At 43.5% G+C, this 17474-nt stretch overlaps 2 protein-coding genes across 2 annotated transcripts in view; one reads left to right on the plus strand and one right to left on the minus strand.

Annotated features, from left to right (window-relative positions):
- The window catches only part of brd7 (bromodomain containing 7), a 31149-nt gene extending 26189 nt beyond the window's left edge, over positions 1-4960 (plus strand). The window contains exon 17 of the mRNA XM_078400404.1: positions 2382-4960. Coding sequence (XP_078256530.1) covers positions 2382-2482 — 101 coding nt within the window. The 3' untranslated portion in view covers positions 2483-4960. The remainder of the gene's footprint in view (positions 1-2381) is intronic.
- Positions 4961-8789: 3829 nt separating this feature from the next.
- The window catches only part of adcy7 (adenylate cyclase 7), a 47655-nt gene continuing 38970 nt past the window's right edge, over positions 8790-17474 (minus strand). Inside the window, 4 exon segments of the mRNA XM_078400403.1 lie at positions 8790-10842; positions 11755-11879; positions 12724-12838; positions 16374-16481. Coding sequence (XP_078256529.1) covers positions 10711-10842; positions 11755-11879; positions 12724-12838; positions 16374-16481 — 480 coding nt within the window. The 3' untranslated portion in view covers positions 8790-10710.

Consider the following 17474-nt stretch of genomic DNA (forward strand, 5'->3'; position numbering starts at 1 on the left):
CAGGAGAATGGGATTGAGAGGGAAAGATAGATCAGCCATGATTGAATGGTGGACTAGGCTTGATGGGCCGAATGGCCTAATTCTGCTCCTATAACATGGAATACCCGAGTACACTTATTGAATGGTGGTACCCCATGTGGTGATTCCTTTTGAAAGACTGGAGGAGATTAAGCTGTGAAACAAGTTGACTATAGGGGTGCACCTCATCTCTTCATCTTAGCTTCACCAATTGTTAGTTTGGAAAGAGACAGCAGGTGGCAGTAGAAACTCAATGTGATTATTACCTATCTGTGCCTGTGATCGCAGCTTGTTTACTGGAATAAATAATCTGCGTTAAATCTTCTAACTTATAACACTGGTGGAAGATAAAATATTGCTTTCAAATTGTACTGATTCCCTGTGAAATGTTTCCTGGCTGGTTAGAGTCATACAGAACAGAAACAGGCCCAGCGTGCCTACGCCGACCAAGAGGCCCCATCTACTCCAGTCCCACGTTTGGCCCATACCCTCCAAACCTTTTCTATCCACGTACCTGTCCAAATGTCATTATAATTTCTGCCTCAACTACCTCCTCCAGCAGCTCGTTCCATATACCCACCACCCTCTGTGTGGAAAAAGTTCCCACTCGGGTTCGTATTAAATCTTTCTCCTCTCACCTTAAACCTATGTCCTCTGTTCGTAAGAGTGAATTTCTTTCCATGACCAAATCTATCTAAGTGACAGCTGATCAGATCATCATTCTCTTTACTACTGATCAGATCATCATTCTCTTTACTACTTATGTGAACGGTCCCTCCGTAAGTTAGGGCACTATCCGATTCTCCTCTACCACATTGCGGACTTTGTCTCTGGAACTGGTGCACTAGACAACTGAGGAAATTCAGAGTGTCGCTGAGGATCCTCCATTGCTTCTACTCTGGGGCTGTAGAGAGCATCCTGTCCGGCAACATTACAGTCTGGTTTGGGAACAGCTCTGCCCAGGACAGGATGGCCCTGCAGAGAATAGTGCGTTCGGCAGAACGCACCATGGGAACTACACTCGTCCCCCTGCAGGACCTATACATCAGGAGATGCAGATCCAGAGCAAGCAAGATCATGAGGGACCCCTGCCACCCCAGTAACGGACTGTTCCAGATGCTACGGTCAGGCAAACGCCTCCGCTGTCACGCTGTGAAAACGGAGAGGATGAGACGGAGCTTCTTCCCACAGGCCATCAGGACTGTCAACTTTGATAACCCCAGAGACTAAATTTTTGTCGACACTTTTTGTGCTATGTTTAGTAACTTATTAACTTTATTTATATGCTGTAACTGTAATTATTTTTGTGCACAACCCGCAGGCATTACCACTTTCATTTCACTGCACATTGAGTATGTGTATGTGACAAATAAATTTGACTTGACTTGACTTGACTTGACTACAATGCTGAGAACTATATTCTGTACTCTTTCTTTCCCTTTGCTCTACCTATTGTACTTGCGTTTGCTATGATTGCATTTATGGCATGCAAAGCTTTTCACTGTACCTCAGTTCATGTGACAATAATAAACCTAAACCTTAAGGTGGTGGGAGTACCATCACTCTATTTTAGTACATATATAGGAAAGGTTTAGAGGGATTTGGGTCAAACATAATTAAGTGGGGCATCTTGGTCAGCATGGGCGTGTTTCCTTGCTGTATGACACTGTCATGCCGACCCACAATCTTTATACTAGAGATTGGGAGAAAGTAATAAGATGCAACCTCTCAAACCTAAGGATTATCCCACTTGAGGTCGGGCCAACACTCACTCACTCACAGCTCAGAGTCCAGCACACAGTCTCTTGCCCTGAGTAGGGGATCGAGGACCAGAGGACATAGACAATAGGTGCAGGAGGAGGCCATTCGGCCCTTCATTGTGATGGCACAATTAGACAGGTACGTCGATAGGACAGGTATAGAATGATATATGGGTCAAACACAGGCAGGTGGGACTAGTGTAGATGGGGCATGTTGGCCAGTGTGGGCAAGTTGGACCGAAGAGCCCGTTTCCATGTTGTATGACTGATGTGCTGGTTCAAAATGAGATGAATTAGGGGGATAGGTGGTACTTCTATGAATTAAATCTTAGAATTCCTGACTCTTCTAGTAAACAATTTAATAGCAATTGTTAACAATTTAATAGAAAGCGTAACTGGAAATTTACTGGGGTAACTCAGCGGGACAGGCAGCATCTCTGGAGAGAAGGAATGGGAGACTCAAGAAGGGTCTCGACCCAAACGTCACCCGTTCCTTCTCCAGAGATGCTGCCTGTCCTGCTGAGTTACTCCAGCATTTTTTGCCTATCTTCGGTGTAAACCAGCATCTGCAGTTCCTTCCTACACTGTAACTTACTGTTGCAGGTGCCAAAGGCAGCAACAAGGCGGAGGAGATGGATGTCGCTGAGCAGTCCCAGCCCGAAGCAGCTATCACCGTTCCCAGAGAGGATCCAGTAGCTATATGACGTGTCAGATAATGTAGGAACATGTTTCACCCTAAAAATATAATCAACACATTAATGATTTTGTATGAATTTTGTACTGTAAAGGTGTGTGTATAATAAATGTGGGATTTTTTAAGAAACTTTTTACTAAACTATTATTTAGTCTTTAATGTTCATGGATTATTAAAAACATTTGTGCATGTGTTTATCAAGATGACTGTTTAAAAATGGACACTTCCATATTACGTAGCAAGAAGATTTATCATAACTGTCTATTGATAACTCCTAAATCTATTTCATAATATCACCACCATTGACTTGTTGTTTCCCTGACATTTATAATATTTGAGTGTCGTTTAAGATTATGCAAGGTGATCATAATGCTTATGGATCTATTGTAGATTACTGTAATTAAAAAATATAGATTTCCTTCCTTAAAGAGCATTAGTGTACCAGACGAAATGTTTTGTCATTTGTTAATTTTGTGACCAACATTAATACTTGCTTAACCTCTCTGGGCCAGTACCAAAGGAGAGGAAATCTCCTTACTATTAATTATTAAGACTGAAGTCGGTACCGTTGAATCCTGCCAAAAGTCCCGTTTCCGATGCATTAACTCCACACCTCTCCCTTGACAAATATCTGAAACCTTCGATTCACAACCTTTTGCATAGAAACATAGAAAATAGGTGCCATTTGGCCCTTCGAGCCAAATTCATTGTGATCATGGCTGATCATCCACAATCAGTAACCTGTGCCTGCCTTCTTCCCATATCCCTTGATTCCACTAGCCCCTAGAGCTCTATCTAACTCTCTTTAAATTCATCCAGTGAATTGGCCTCCACTACCTTCTGTGGCAGAAAATTCCACAAATTCACAACTCTCTGGGTGAAAAAGTTTCTTCTCGCCTCAGTTTTAAATGGCCTCCCTTTTATTCTTAGACTGTGGCCCCTGGTTCTGGACTCCCCCAACATTGGGAAAAAATTTCCTGCACCTAGCTTGTCCAGTCCTTTTATGTCTCTAAGATACCCCCTCTCATCCTTCTAAACTCCAGTGAATACAAGCCCAGTCTTTCCCCATATGACAGTCCCGCCATCCCAGGGATTAACCTCGTGAACCTATGCTGCACTGCCTCAATAGCAAGGATGTCCTTCCTCAAATTAGGAGACCAAAACTGCACACAGTACTTCGGATGTGGTCGCACCAGGGCCCTATACAACTTAATATAAACTTTAAAAAATCTAACTTTCCTCACCAAGTATGCTTACTTCCTGCTCTTCCTCATTTCATCTGCACCCAAAAACAACAACTATCACTATAACACATCACCAGTTCCAGTAATTATCTGAGCATCTTTGAGCCTATAAAACATAAGCTCGTCAAATTATTGTCCTAACTCCTTCCACAACATTTTTTATTGATAGTTGCTGTCGGGTTTTCCAGTGTAGAAAGTGCACCTCACTTTTATAGCATATCAAGTCTTATTTTGAAATCCCTTTGGTGTCTTGCTGCTCACCCTCCCTCTGCCCAGTTTCCACCAGCCGTGCATCTTTCATAAGTGAAAGGAGCAGGGTTAGGCCATTCGGCCCATCAAGTCTACTCCACCATTCAATCATGGCTGATCTATCTCTCCCCCCTAACCCCATTCTCCTGCCTTCTCGCCATAACCCCTGACACCCGTACTAATCAAGAATCTGCCAATAGATATATCTTTGCATTCAGATACTCTTTGAATTCTAGCATTTGGCACATCCCCACTGTTGATAGATATGTTTTTAACTACTGAGTCTGAAATGTTTCAGGGCTCCTTAAAGCTACACATAGAAAATAGGTGCAGGAGTAAGCCATTCAGCCCTTTGGGCCAGCACCGTCATTCGATATGATCATGGCTGATCATCCAAAATCAGTACCCCGTTCCTGCTTTATCCCCATATCCCTTGATTCCATTAGCCCTTAGAGCTATAGCTAACTCTTTCTTGAAAACATTGTCCACACATTTTTCCATGTCATCTAATGTTCCATATGCAAATGTACACACTTTCTATCCATGGCTGTTGTTTTCAACTGGTGTTCGCTGAGCCATGCGCCAGTGGAAAGAGCCAACACCAAGGTAGTGTCTGACATTGTGACCCTCTCCCTAATGTAGGTTAAACATTAGTCTGCTGGGCAAAGCCATCGATGAACAAACTGGCAGCAAAGACTTGCAACTGGAATTTAGAAGGATGAGAGGAGATCTTATCGAAACGTATAAGATTATTAAGGGGTTGGACACGTTAGAGGCAGGAAACATGTTCCCAATGTTGGGAGAGTCCAGAACAAGGGGCCACAGTTTAAGAATAAGGGGTAGGCCATTTAGAACTGAGTTGAGGAAAAACCTTTTCAGTCAGAGAGTTGTGAATCTGTGGAATTCTCTGCCTCAGAAGGCAGTGGAGGCCAATTCTCTGAATGCATTCAAGAGAGAGCTAGATAGAGCTCTTAAGGATAGCGGAGTCAGGGGGTATGGGGAGAAGGCAGGAACGGGGTACTGATTGAGAATGATCAGCCATGATCACATTGAATGGCGGTGCTGGCTCGAAGGGCCGAATGGCCTCCTCCTGCACCTATTGTTTATTGTCTATAACTTTACAATTACTTGACAAGACATTCCACACGTTTCATAACTTGTAGTCATATTCTCATGGCCTCCAATTTCAAGTAACCCTTGCATCCCCCATCTCTCTGTCAAGTAACCCTTGCATCTCTCTCTGTCCATCCCCCAGCCGAGGCATCCTGCTAGTTTCACTGTTCGTATCCCTTAGTTATATCACCTCTTCCACAGCCAACAATGGACCATGGTGAGCTCCACCATTCCTGGGTCCTCACTACCGGCTCTGACTTTTTCTTTATCTTCTCTCTCCCCTCCCCGACTCAATCTGAAGGGTCTCGACACGACACGTCACCTATTCCCCAGAGATGCTGCCAAGACCCACTGAGTTACTCCAGCAATTAGTGTCTATCTTCGCTTATAATGTGCCATACTGATTCGTCCTTTCCCTCTAGCTCCATCTCAGCAGCAAGTTTGAAAAGATGGAGACTGTTAAATCTACTGTTTCCCGTAGCCTTGTGATTCTAGCCGTTCTCCATTGTGACTCCAACTGGGCAGGGCTGGTGAACGGCACTTTACAGGGCAGCACCACCTCAGTCTGCTGCATTGTAGACCAGTGTAAACAGTGCCTCAGACTGGGCCATGTAGGGGCAACAGGATCCCCTCTCAGGATAATATTTACACCTCCGTCACCACCACTACATCATTGTAACTCTCTGGAGAGAAGGAATGGCTGACGTTGCAGGTCGAAACTTCTCGATCCATTCCTTCTCTCCAGAGATGCTGCCTGTCCCACTGAGTTACTCCAGCATTTTGTGTCTATCTTTGGTGTAAACCAGCATCTGCAGTTCCTTCCAACACACTAGACCATTGTAACCAAAGGTTCATTGTCCTTGCCCCATCCATAAGCGGGGGTACTCACCTTAAACCCATATCCTCTGTTCGGAAGAGGGAATATGTTTTCCATGGCTTGCTCTAGTGCCAGCTGATGAGATCATTATTCCCTTTCCTTCTTATCAGGTTTCTGAACGGCCCTTCCATAAGCTAGGGTGCTGTCCAATTCACCTCTACCCCATTGTGGACATTGGACTTTGTCTCTAGAACTGATGCACTTCCACGCTGAGAACTATATTCTGCACTCTGTATCTTCCCCTTTGCTCTACCTATTGTACTTGTGTTTAACTTGATTGTATCTCTATATGGTATTATCAAGTCAAGAGTGTTTTATTATCATGTGTCCCGAGATAGAACAATGAAATTCTTTCTCGCTGCAGCACAACAGACTATGTAAACATAGTACACTGTAAACGATATAATAAACGAGAGGATAAAAAAGTTCAGTGTGTATATATACACACATATCCACAGGTACACACACACACATACGTACACACAAAAAACAATAGTGCAATAATAATAATAGTCTAATAATAGTTCAGAGCTTATTTGAGGTTGTAGTGTTTAATAGCCTGATGGATGTGGGGAAGAAGCTGTTCCCGAACCTGGACGTTACAGTTTTCAGGCTCCTGTACTTTCTTCCTGATGGCAGGGGTCGAATGAGTGCGTGGCCAGGGTGGTGTGGGTCTCTGATGATGCTGGCTGCCTTTTTGAGGCAGCGATTCCGATGAATCCCTTCGATGGTGGGGAGGTCAGAGCCAGTGATGGACTGGGTAGTGTTCACTTTCTGCAGTCTTTTCCGCTCCTGGACTTTCAGGTTGCTGAACCAGGCCGTGATGCTCTCTACTGTACACCTGTAGAAGGTCAAGAGAATCCTCAACTGACATACCGAATCTCCGTAATCTTCTCAGGAAGTAGAGGCGTTGATGTGCTTTATTTATAATTGCATCAGTGTGCTGGGTCCAGGAAAGATCTTCGGAAATATGCACGTCCAGGAATTTGAAGTTTTTGACTCTCTCCACCATCGTCCCGTCCCGTTGATAAAAACAGGATTGTGGATTCCTCATCTTTCCTCTTCCAAAGTCCACAATCAGTTCATTGGTTTTACTGATATTGAGAGCCAGGTTGTTGTGCCGGCACCATTTGGTCAATCAGTTGATCTCACTTCTATACTCTGACTCATCACCGTCTGTAATTCGTCCAACAACGGTGGTGTCGTCGGCGAACTTGAAGATGGAGTTGGCACTGTGTCCGGCTACACAGTCATTAGTATAGAGTGAGTAGAGCAGGGGGCTGAGCATGCAGCCTTGAGGTGCTCCCATACTGATTGTTAATGAGGAAGAACTATTTCTGCCAATTCGAACAAACTGGTCTGTGGGTGAGGAAGTCGAGGATCCAATTGCAGAAGGATGCGCAGAGACCCAGTTCCGTGAGCTTGGCAACCAGCTTTTTTAAATTATTTTTTTAATTATCAAAAAAAATTATTCACTTATTAAAATTAATATTTACAATGCAATAAAATAAAACAGAACCCACCACCATAGTACAAGACAAACAAATATACTAAATGAACTACTAGACAACTATGTTACAATCTTTGTCCAGGATGCATTCAACCCCCAGCGGTCCTGGAAATCCACCGGGATACCCGTGGACAGCGCATAGTCCCTCTCTAGTACCACACGGGCGAGGGCGTAACCCCGGATAAGGGGCAGGCAGCCGACTTGGGTAGAGCCCTCTTCCGCCTGGCGCCGTGACTCGCGGATGGCCAGCTTGGCCTGGTAGCCAGCTTGTAGGGGAGGATGGTATTGAACGCCGAGCTGTAGTCTATCTGATCTACAGGATAGTAAACAAAGCTTTTCACTGTACCTCGTTACACATGCCAATAATCAGAGTGTCTGGTCAGTCACCTCGGTCGGGTACAATGAAGAAATTCGCAATGCAAGTTTTAAAATAACATTTCAATTCCCCCTATATTCCATTCACCAATTACCACCGTGGCTATTTAGTGTAAGAAAATAACTGCAGATACCGGTACAAATCGCAGGTATTTATTCACAAAATGCTGGAGTAACTCAGCGGGTCAGGCAGCATCGCAGGAGAGAGGGAATGGGTGACGTTTCGGGTCGAGACCCTTCTTCAGACTGGCTACTTACATTGATTTTCATCAAAACAGTGCCTCAATTTTAAAATGCTCTTCCTAATTTTCAAACCCCCAGTAGTAGAGAAATGTACTCACCGTAGATTTTTCTTGCTACAAGACGTGAAGTGGAACACAATCCTTGAAGATAAGGCTCCTGCACATTCACAATTTTAACCAAAGCCCATGCCTTCAGCTGCCAAGACTGTCGGCTCCCCTTGAATGCATTTCTCTGCCTTCCTGTAAAATTGTTGACCAAGCTCTTGATCCATCACCATTATCTCCTCATTATATTCAGTACAATATTTGGCTTAGGAAGTGTAGGAATGATCTGCAGATGCTGGTTCGTACCGGAGATAGGCACAAAGTGCTGGAGTAGCTCAGCAGGTTGGGCGGCGTTTCTGGAGAAAAAGGGACGGGTGTCATTTTGGGTCGGAACCCTTCTTCAGGCGGAAGGTGGGGATGGGAAAAAGCCAGAACAAAGCAGGGCCGGCAACAGATGACCAAGAAATGATGGAGCACATAATGGCCCATTGTTGGCTGGGGAAGAGGTGATAACAAGAGGGATACAGGGATGCGAACAGTGGAACTGGTAGGATGACTACGGTGTGGGGAGGGGAGGGGGGGGGGAGAGGATGGGAGAGAGAATGTAGGTTACTTGAAATTAGAGAAATCAACGTTCGTACCACTGTGTTGCAAGTTGCCCAGGCAAAATTGCTACTTCTAAAGTCCTCTTGTGAAATGTCTACCGGTTTGTTATTACGTTATTGATGCTGTGTACCTTGTATGTTGTGAAATATTTAACGTTTAAACATTTTCAAAGTCAATTGACCCTTTTCCAAATTCCCTTGAATATCAAGAACTTTGACAAGTTGTACTATTACAGATCCAATTTAATTGTGATCTATTTGTTTCAATAGTGCCAGAGAAAAGTTTGTCTTCACTAACATACACTTCATTCATAACTAACCAATCATGCAGCATAGAAAACGATTTTAAAAAAATTACTGAACAAATTTTCTCGTAAAAGAAAACTTTTTAAAAATCCATTACATTTTGTTCTTTCCCTAGAATAGTGCATATTTTACTAGAATTGACAACAGTCATGATACCCACACAGGTCAACAAAGTCAGAATTAATGAGATGGTTATTAAAATACAAAAGAAAGTAAATATATTGAAGATGCCATTTTCCTTAAATCTACAACATACAAAATTTACAGGAACACAATCACAGTTTAATAATTTAAAGTTACTCCTCAAAAGGCTAGGGGAAAAATCTCTGGCAAAGGTAAAGGTAAAAGGCTCATCAGCTATATGTTTGTTTTAAAAAACTGGATAACAGTAAAGATGGTTGGGTATTGGAGCGATTTACAATCAGGCATATTATTAAAATTGAAGTTGAATAATCACATATTACACAAAAAAAAACCTTGACTGAGGTCAAAAGATCACCTATTAAGTTAAACTCCACGATGCTGTGAAACGTTTTCGAACTCTATGCCGCTAAAGAAATTACACAGTAATTGCTTCGAAGGCCACAATGCAAGAGTGAATAGACAAGACATCATTGACTACTACTGAGCCACTGTCCAAAATAAAAATAAGGCAATCTGTGGTACACAAGAACACACACAACACAATAAAAACAGGTGTGTAAGAAGGTACTGCTGGTTTCAATTAAAGATAGACACAAAAAGCTGGAGTAACTCAGCGGGTCAGGCAGCATCTCTGGAGAGAAGGAATTCCTCCAATGTTTTGTGTCTATTAATAAGAAGGGGATCAAGCTATCTAGCCCACCATTCAGTTTACTGATGACTGACCTCACTCAACTCCTTGTCCATGCCACTTCCTCATTGCCTTCAATTTTCCAATCTGTCAAAAATGTGCCTGAAATACTTCTAATGACATGATTCTGTGAAGCATACAAGTCCCTTCTTGCCTGAAACTACATTTGCTGGTAAACTAGAATAGAGGAATGAATATGAATGAAGATATCCTTGAATTATGTAATAACCATTTATCAGCAGTGCAATAGCCACTTATTGTGAGTTTACAGCTCAGCACTTTTTGTTTTAGTGAACACGGATAAGGAAATGTATACGTAATGTAACAACTATGCTGATCAGTCAAGTACAGTCCTGCTGACAATGCTTTTGTTTAGTTTTAAAAATATAAACATTTTCCTCGACATAGGTATTTGCATTCCATATGTATCACAATTGATGTAGATTATTATTCAGACATAAAACATTTAGAATTACCGTGGCAATTTATGTACAATTGAACTGAATGCATTTCCTCGTCATCCAGAGGCAGTGGAATGTTTTATCATCAAATTAAAAGATCATAAAATAACTGCAACGTCATTAACCAAGATTCTTGTATCTCAAGAGTTCAAATAAAAAGTCATCATCTCAGTACTTACTTATTGGCGTGGTTTTTTTTCAGTTTCAGATTTGAAAAATAACACTTATTGCTGTGACTTTTTTTCCATACAAAATATATAAATGTCCACAGTGTAACTGGCAATCTTGGTGAAGAGAAATATTGCTTAGCGCTACTACAAACTCGGTAGTTAGTCTTTTGCATTTCAGTGTGTGACTTGGCATGAGGTCCGTTCAAGATTCAGTGTGACTTGTTAATGTCCATGCACAGAAAGTAAGTCTGGAGGTCCCCTTTCCCTTTCACGCTGATCAGTCCTCGAGATTCACAAGAATATCCCAGTTGTCTTAAAACTTTGCAAGTCTCTTCTGTCACCTGAAATGATACAAGAGTCGCATCAATGCACAGACATCGCACAGATAACGGCGCGGTGGCACAGCGATAGAGTTGCTGCCTTATAGCGCTTGCAGCGCCGGACACCCAGGTTCGATCCCGACTACGGGTGCTGTCTGTACGGAGTTTGTACGTTCTCCCTGTGACTGCGTGGGTTTTCACCGAGATCTTCGGTTTCCTCCCACACTCCAAAGACGTACAGATTTTAGGTTAATTGGCTTGGTGCATGTGTAAATTGTCCCTAGTGTGTGTAGGATAGTGTCAGTGTGTGCGGGGATGGCTGGTCGGTGCGGCCAAAGGGGCCTATTTCCGCGCTGTACCTCTAAACTAAACTAATTGCACAGATATCTTAGCATCTTTCCTCATCTCCTGTCTTACCCTCACCAAACCTATCCAAAAACCCACTACTGCTCTCTTGACCTTACTCCCTATCAAAACCGCTGAGCGATCCCAACTTACCTTCGTGAACTCCGTGATACTTGATATTACATGCCTCTCCCGGGGTAGTTTCGTTTATTGTCACGTGTACCGAGGTACAGTGAAAAGCTTTTGTTGCGTGCTGACCAGTCAGCAGAAAGACTGTACGTGACTACAATCGAGCCGTCCACAATGTACAGATACATGATAAGGAGAATAACGTTTAGTACAAGATAAAATCCAGTAAGTCCGATTAAAGATAGTCCGAGGGTTCCCTACGAGTAGCTCAGGATGGCTTTCTAGTTGTTGGTAGGTAGGTTGGCACTGTGTTCCTGGAAAGAACCTGTCCCTGAATCTGGAGGTGTGTGTTTTCACACTGCGATGCCTTTTGCTCGACTGGAGTGAATCACTTCACTCAATTCACTTAAGTCTCACCCACACCTTAAACGCATTTTGTAATCTCAAGGAGCCCTTTACCTGGATTTTACCGAGTTCGCCAGTACTGTCCATTCTGCTGGCAACATTAACAGCATTCCCCCATATATCGTACTGAGGCTTCTGTGCTCCAATGACACCAGCAATCACAGGTCCATGGTTTATACCTGATCAAAACAAATAAATACACGCTGAGTAAATGAGCAAACAACCAGGGGGGGGGGGGCTGAATGGAGAAGGTACATCATCAATAATTTAAAACTTGTTTGAGTTTTAAGAACATAAATTGTTTTTCCGTACAAGATTCTTCCACTTTCCCCCACCCGCAAGATTAAAAAAAGTCGCATAATTCTGCCACTAATGAAAAGATATTTTAATTAGTTTAGTTTAGCTTAGAGACCCAGCATTGAAAGAGTCCAATGAATTCGTCAATCATCCGTTCATACCCGTTCTATGTTATTCCACTCTGCCACTGCCCACACACTATATTTTTTTATATTTTGTTTATTCTAGACATTAATTCTTTTGTACCATCTGTGTAAAGTTCAGCTTAGTTCAGTTTATTGTCACGTGCAGCGAGGTACAGTGAAAAGCTTTTCATTAAAGGATACAGCGTGCATGACTTTCCGCAACTAACTGATTGGCATTATTTGCAATTAATAAAGCCAATTAATTCGTTTTGGTAAGAGCTAGTGGACCTGCTGCCTCACAGAGCCAGAGTCCCGGGTTCGATCCTGTGCTCAGGGTTTCTCCGGGTACTCCGGTTTCCTCCCACATCCCAAAGACGTGCAGGTTTGTAGGTTAATTGGCCCCTCTGTAAACTGCCCCTAGTGTGTAGGGAGTAGATGAGAAAGGGGGATAACATAGAACTAGTGTGAACGGGTGATCGATGGTCGACGTGGACTTGGTGGGTCGTAGGGCCTGTTTCCATGGTGGTGCGTAAACTAACCTATTGCCATTATTAATTGCATTTAATAAAGCAGCCAAAAATAATTATAGAATATAGCATACCAACTCTCAGCTTGAAATGATTGAAGGAATGTTTGTTGATGCCATCTAGTTTACTCATTAGAGCAGTGGCAAATTCCACCATGATGCCAATATGAGCACAAGGCTTTTCCTTGTCCTGTCGAAGTAACAGTGAAAACATATTATACACACACTAAGTAAATAATAGCGTTTAACCATTAAACATCAGGAGTAGTGCAGGAAAGATGCAGGAAAAATGTTCCCAATGTTGGCTGAGTCCAGAACCAGGGGACACACAGTCTAAGAATAAAGGGGAGGCCATTTAAAATAAGGTGAGAATAAACTTTTTCGCCCAGAGAGTTGTGAATTTGTGGAATTCTCTGCCACAGAGGGCAGTGGAGTCCAATTCACTGGATGAACTTAAAAGAGAGTTAGATAGAGCTCTAGGGGCTAGTGGAATCAAGGTATATGGGTAGAAGGCAGGCACAGGTTACTGATTGTAGATGGTCAGCCATGATCACAATGAATGGCGGTGCTGGCTCAAAGGGCCAAATGGCCTCCTCCTGCACCTATTTTCTATGTTTCTTTGTTAGTCAGAAAAAAAACAAAAAATGGTGAAAATACTCTGCAGGTCAGACTGCATCTGTGGGAAGAGAAACAGAGACTAATTGAAACGTTAGTTTTGTTTCCCTTCCCCACAGATGCTGCCTGACTTGCTGAGTTTTTCCACCATTTGCTGTTCTTATTTTACATTTCCCACATCTAATTATTTTTTATTTTCGGGAGTAATAAGTAATAAAGGGATCAAATTTCAATTCGGGGACTAAAACCCAGCATCTATTGATAGGATATATATTTTTACAAATGTTTCGTAAATGAGGGATGATTGGTGGGGGGGAGGGGGGGCGGAGGAAGAAAGCTGGAAGAGAGGAGAGGCAGGACCAAGTCTCGTGAGTGATAGGTGGATACACGCGAGGGAAGGTTTTGATGGGCAGATAAGGCGAGAGATGTAAAGACAAAAGATAGAAGACAAGGATAAGAAGAGGTGGGAATTGTGAAGCCAGAGGAAGGATTATATAGAAACAGAAACATAGAAAATAGGTGCAGGAGTAGGCCATTCGGCCCTTCAAGCCTGTATGCACCGCCATTCAATATGATCATGGCTGATCATCCAACTCAGTATCCCGTACCTGCCTTCTCTCCATACCCCCTGATCCCTTTAGCCACAAGGGCCACATCTAACTCCCTCTTAAATATAGCCAATGAACTGGCCTCAACTACCTTCTGTGGCAGAGAATTCCACAGATTCACCACTCTCTGTGTGAAAAAAAACTTTCTCATCTCGGTCCTAAAAGACTTCCCCCTTATCCTTAAACTGTGACCCCTTGTTCTGGAAGGGGAGGGGTGTGGGTGGGGAGAATTAGGTGCAAGTTGAGGTAAGGCATAGGGGCAGGGGTGGGAGGAGGAGTTTAAAAAAAAAACTAAATTGAAACTTTTTCTTTGAACTTCCCCAAGTTGACCGAACTTCACTGAAAAAATTAAATTTACATTATTCGTATAGATCTGCCTCCTCTTCGACTCAAACGGGCTGTTTTCCGTGGAAGTTGATGTTGATGGCTGCCCATTCAGATAAATTAGTTTAGTTTCGTTTATTGTCATGTGTACCGAGGTACAGTGAGAACGTTTTGTTGCCAGTCAGCGGAAAGGCAATACATTATTACAATGGAGTCATCCAGAATGAACAAGGTTTATCATATCATATCATATCATCATATATCTACAGCCGGAAACAGGCCTTTTCGGCCCTCCAAGTCCGTGCCGCCCAGTGATCCCCGTACATTAACACTATCCTACACCCATAACAGTTGGGGAGAACCTGGACCTGAATCTGGAGATAGTGCAAGATAAAGCCAGTAAAGTCCGATCAAAGGTTTTGTACTTACCTGAATTATTGTTAGTATATTGTGTATGGCTTAATAATCGTCACAAAAGGTTTTTTTTTCACGTGCGTGCTATCCAGTCAGAATAAAGGCTTACGTGATTACAATCGAGCAGTCCACAGTATACAGATACATGATAAAGGGAATAACGTTTAGTGCAAGGTAAAGTCCAATCAGAGATAGTCCGAGGGTCTCCAGTGAGGAAGATAGTAGCTCAGGACCGCTCTCTAGTTGATGATAGGATGGTTCAGATGCCTGATACCAGCTGGGAAGAAACTGTCCTTGAATCTGGAGGTGTGCGTTTTCGCACATCCGGTACCTCTTGCCTGATGGGAGAGGGGAGAAGGGAGAAGGGGGTGTCTGGGCTACAATACCTAGGTTAGGTTTGACATGGACAAATGCAGATTTTCTCCCCAGCAGCAACCCTGGGATAGAGGGAATAACGTTTAGTGCAAGATAAGGTCCAGTAAAGTCCAAGTAAAGATGGTTCGAGGGTCTCCAATGAGGTAGAATAGTAGACTGCTCCTGTTGGATGTTGATAGGATGGTTCAGTTTAGTTTTGTTTAGTTTAGTTTAGATATACAGAGCGGAAACAGGCCCTTCGGCCCACCGAGTACGAGCCGACCAACGATCCCCACACACTAACACTATCCCACACACACTAGGAACAATTTACATTTTACACCAAGCCAAATAACCTCCAAACCTGTACGTCTTTGGAGTGTGGGAGGAAACCGAAGATCTCGGAGAAAACCCACGTGGTCACGGGGAGAACGTGCAAACTCCGTACAGACAGCACCCATAGTCGGGATTGAACCCAGGTGTCTAGCGATGTAAGGCAGCAACTCTACCGCTGCGCCACCATCCAGCCCCAAATATTTCCCGGGCGATTGTGACCAGAAGTGAGAGCCTCTCGCGGCTCGCCTCCACCTCACTGGATAAGTGAATCAACGAGCAGTCGCTTGAGTGAATCAAGGGACATGGGGAAAAAGCCAGAACGGGGCATTGATTGTGGATGATCAGCCATGTGGCTAAAGGGATCAGGGGGTATTGAGAGAAGGCAGGTACAGGTTACTGAGCTGGATGATCAGCCATGATCATATTGAATGGCGGTGCAGGCTCGAAGGGCCGAATGGCCTACTCCTGCACCTATTTTCTATGTTTCTATGATCATATTGAATGGCGGTCAGTGCTGGCTCGAAGGGCCGAATGCCCTACTACTGCACCTATTGTCTATGTTGCTTGATAACAGTTGGGGAGAACCTGGACCTGAATCTGGAGATGCACAGATGCTTCACTCTGTAATGACTGAGACAATCTTGTCAACAGAGAGTGAATGTTGCGTGGTGTCAGTGAGAAACGACTGTGCTGGTGGTGATAGCACGCAAAACTGTACAGCATGGGAAGAGGCCATTCGGCCCACAATGTCCAAGGCCACGAACAACTAATCTTTGCCCACACATGATCCGTATCCAGGTGCCTTTCTAAAAGTCTCTCAGACGCCACTACGGTATCGTTACTGTATGTCAGAGGTGCTGAGAGCAGTGTTGTACGACCATCTACCCGTTTAATGACCCTCAGACCATCCCTGCTGGCTTTACCTCGCACTAAACGTTATTCCCTTATCATGGATCTAAACACCGCAAATGGATGGATTGTAATCATGTGTTGTCTTTCTGCTGACTGGTTGGCACGCAACAAAAGCTTTTCTTTCACACGTGACAACAAACTGAACCGTACTGAACTGATTACCTGTTTGTTGTCCTGCCCGGTACCAATGCTGAGACCCGCAGCGGCCATGTAAGTGCTCCCAATGGTTTTGATCTTCTCCACACCACTGAATTTCGGCTTCGACAAAAGCTGCGGGAAACAAATAGCACGTACGGTTTAGTTTAGAGATACAGCACGGAAAGAGGCCCTTCAGCCCATCGAATTCACAACGACCGTCGATCACCCGTTCACACTAGTTCAACAAGTCAAGTCAAGTTTATTTGTCACATACACATAAATGTGCAGTGAAATGAAAGATTACCCACAGTCCAACAACAAGAGCAATAAAAATAAGCAATAACACACACACACAATCATACAAAAAGAAACATCCATCACAGTGAGTCTCCTCCAGTCACCTCCTCACTGTGATGGAAGGCCAGAATGTCTTTTCTCTTCCCTGCCGTCTTCTCCCGCGGTCAGGCTGTTGTAGTCTGAACCTTCATATGCCAATGAAACACGCAGTCAAGTGTGTTTCATTGGCATATGTCCCAGATAGGACAATGACATTATTACCTGCAGCAGCACAACTGAATATGTAAACATAGTACACTGTAAACAATATGATAAACGAGAACGTTCAGAGAGATCATATACACTGTCGATCTCATATATATCATATATATATATATATATATATATACACACACACACATATGCGCACATATACGTACACACAAACAAACAAACAAACAAACAGACAACACCATGTTGCCAGCAGCACTAGTCCTATGTTATCCCACTTCCTCGGCCTTTCTCTACATATTGTACTTGGGGCAATTTACACAGGAGATTTAACCTACAAACCCGCACCTCGCAGGGATGTGGGAGGGAACCGGAGCACCCGGAGGAAACCCAGGGAGAACGTGCAAACTCTGCACAGACAGCACCCATAGTCATGATCGAACCCGTGTCTCCGGCACTGTGAGGAAGCAACAACTCGACCGCTGCGCCACCGCGCCATTACCTATCTTCTCTAAGCCTCTCATTCCTTATATACGTACGGTACCTCAATTCAGTTTTCTTTCAACCAAAGAAAACAAGCCACACCTATCTGCTTAACTATAATTCTCCAGTCTCTCC

The sequence above is a fragment of the Rhinoraja longicauda genome, chromosome 6 (genome assembly GCF_053455715.1).
Source record: "Rhinoraja longicauda isolate Sanriku21f chromosome 6, sRhiLon1.1, whole genome shotgun sequence".
In the NCBI taxonomy this organism is placed as follows: domain Eukaryota; kingdom Metazoa; phylum Chordata; class Chondrichthyes; order Rajiformes; family Arhynchobatidae; genus Rhinoraja; species Rhinoraja longicauda.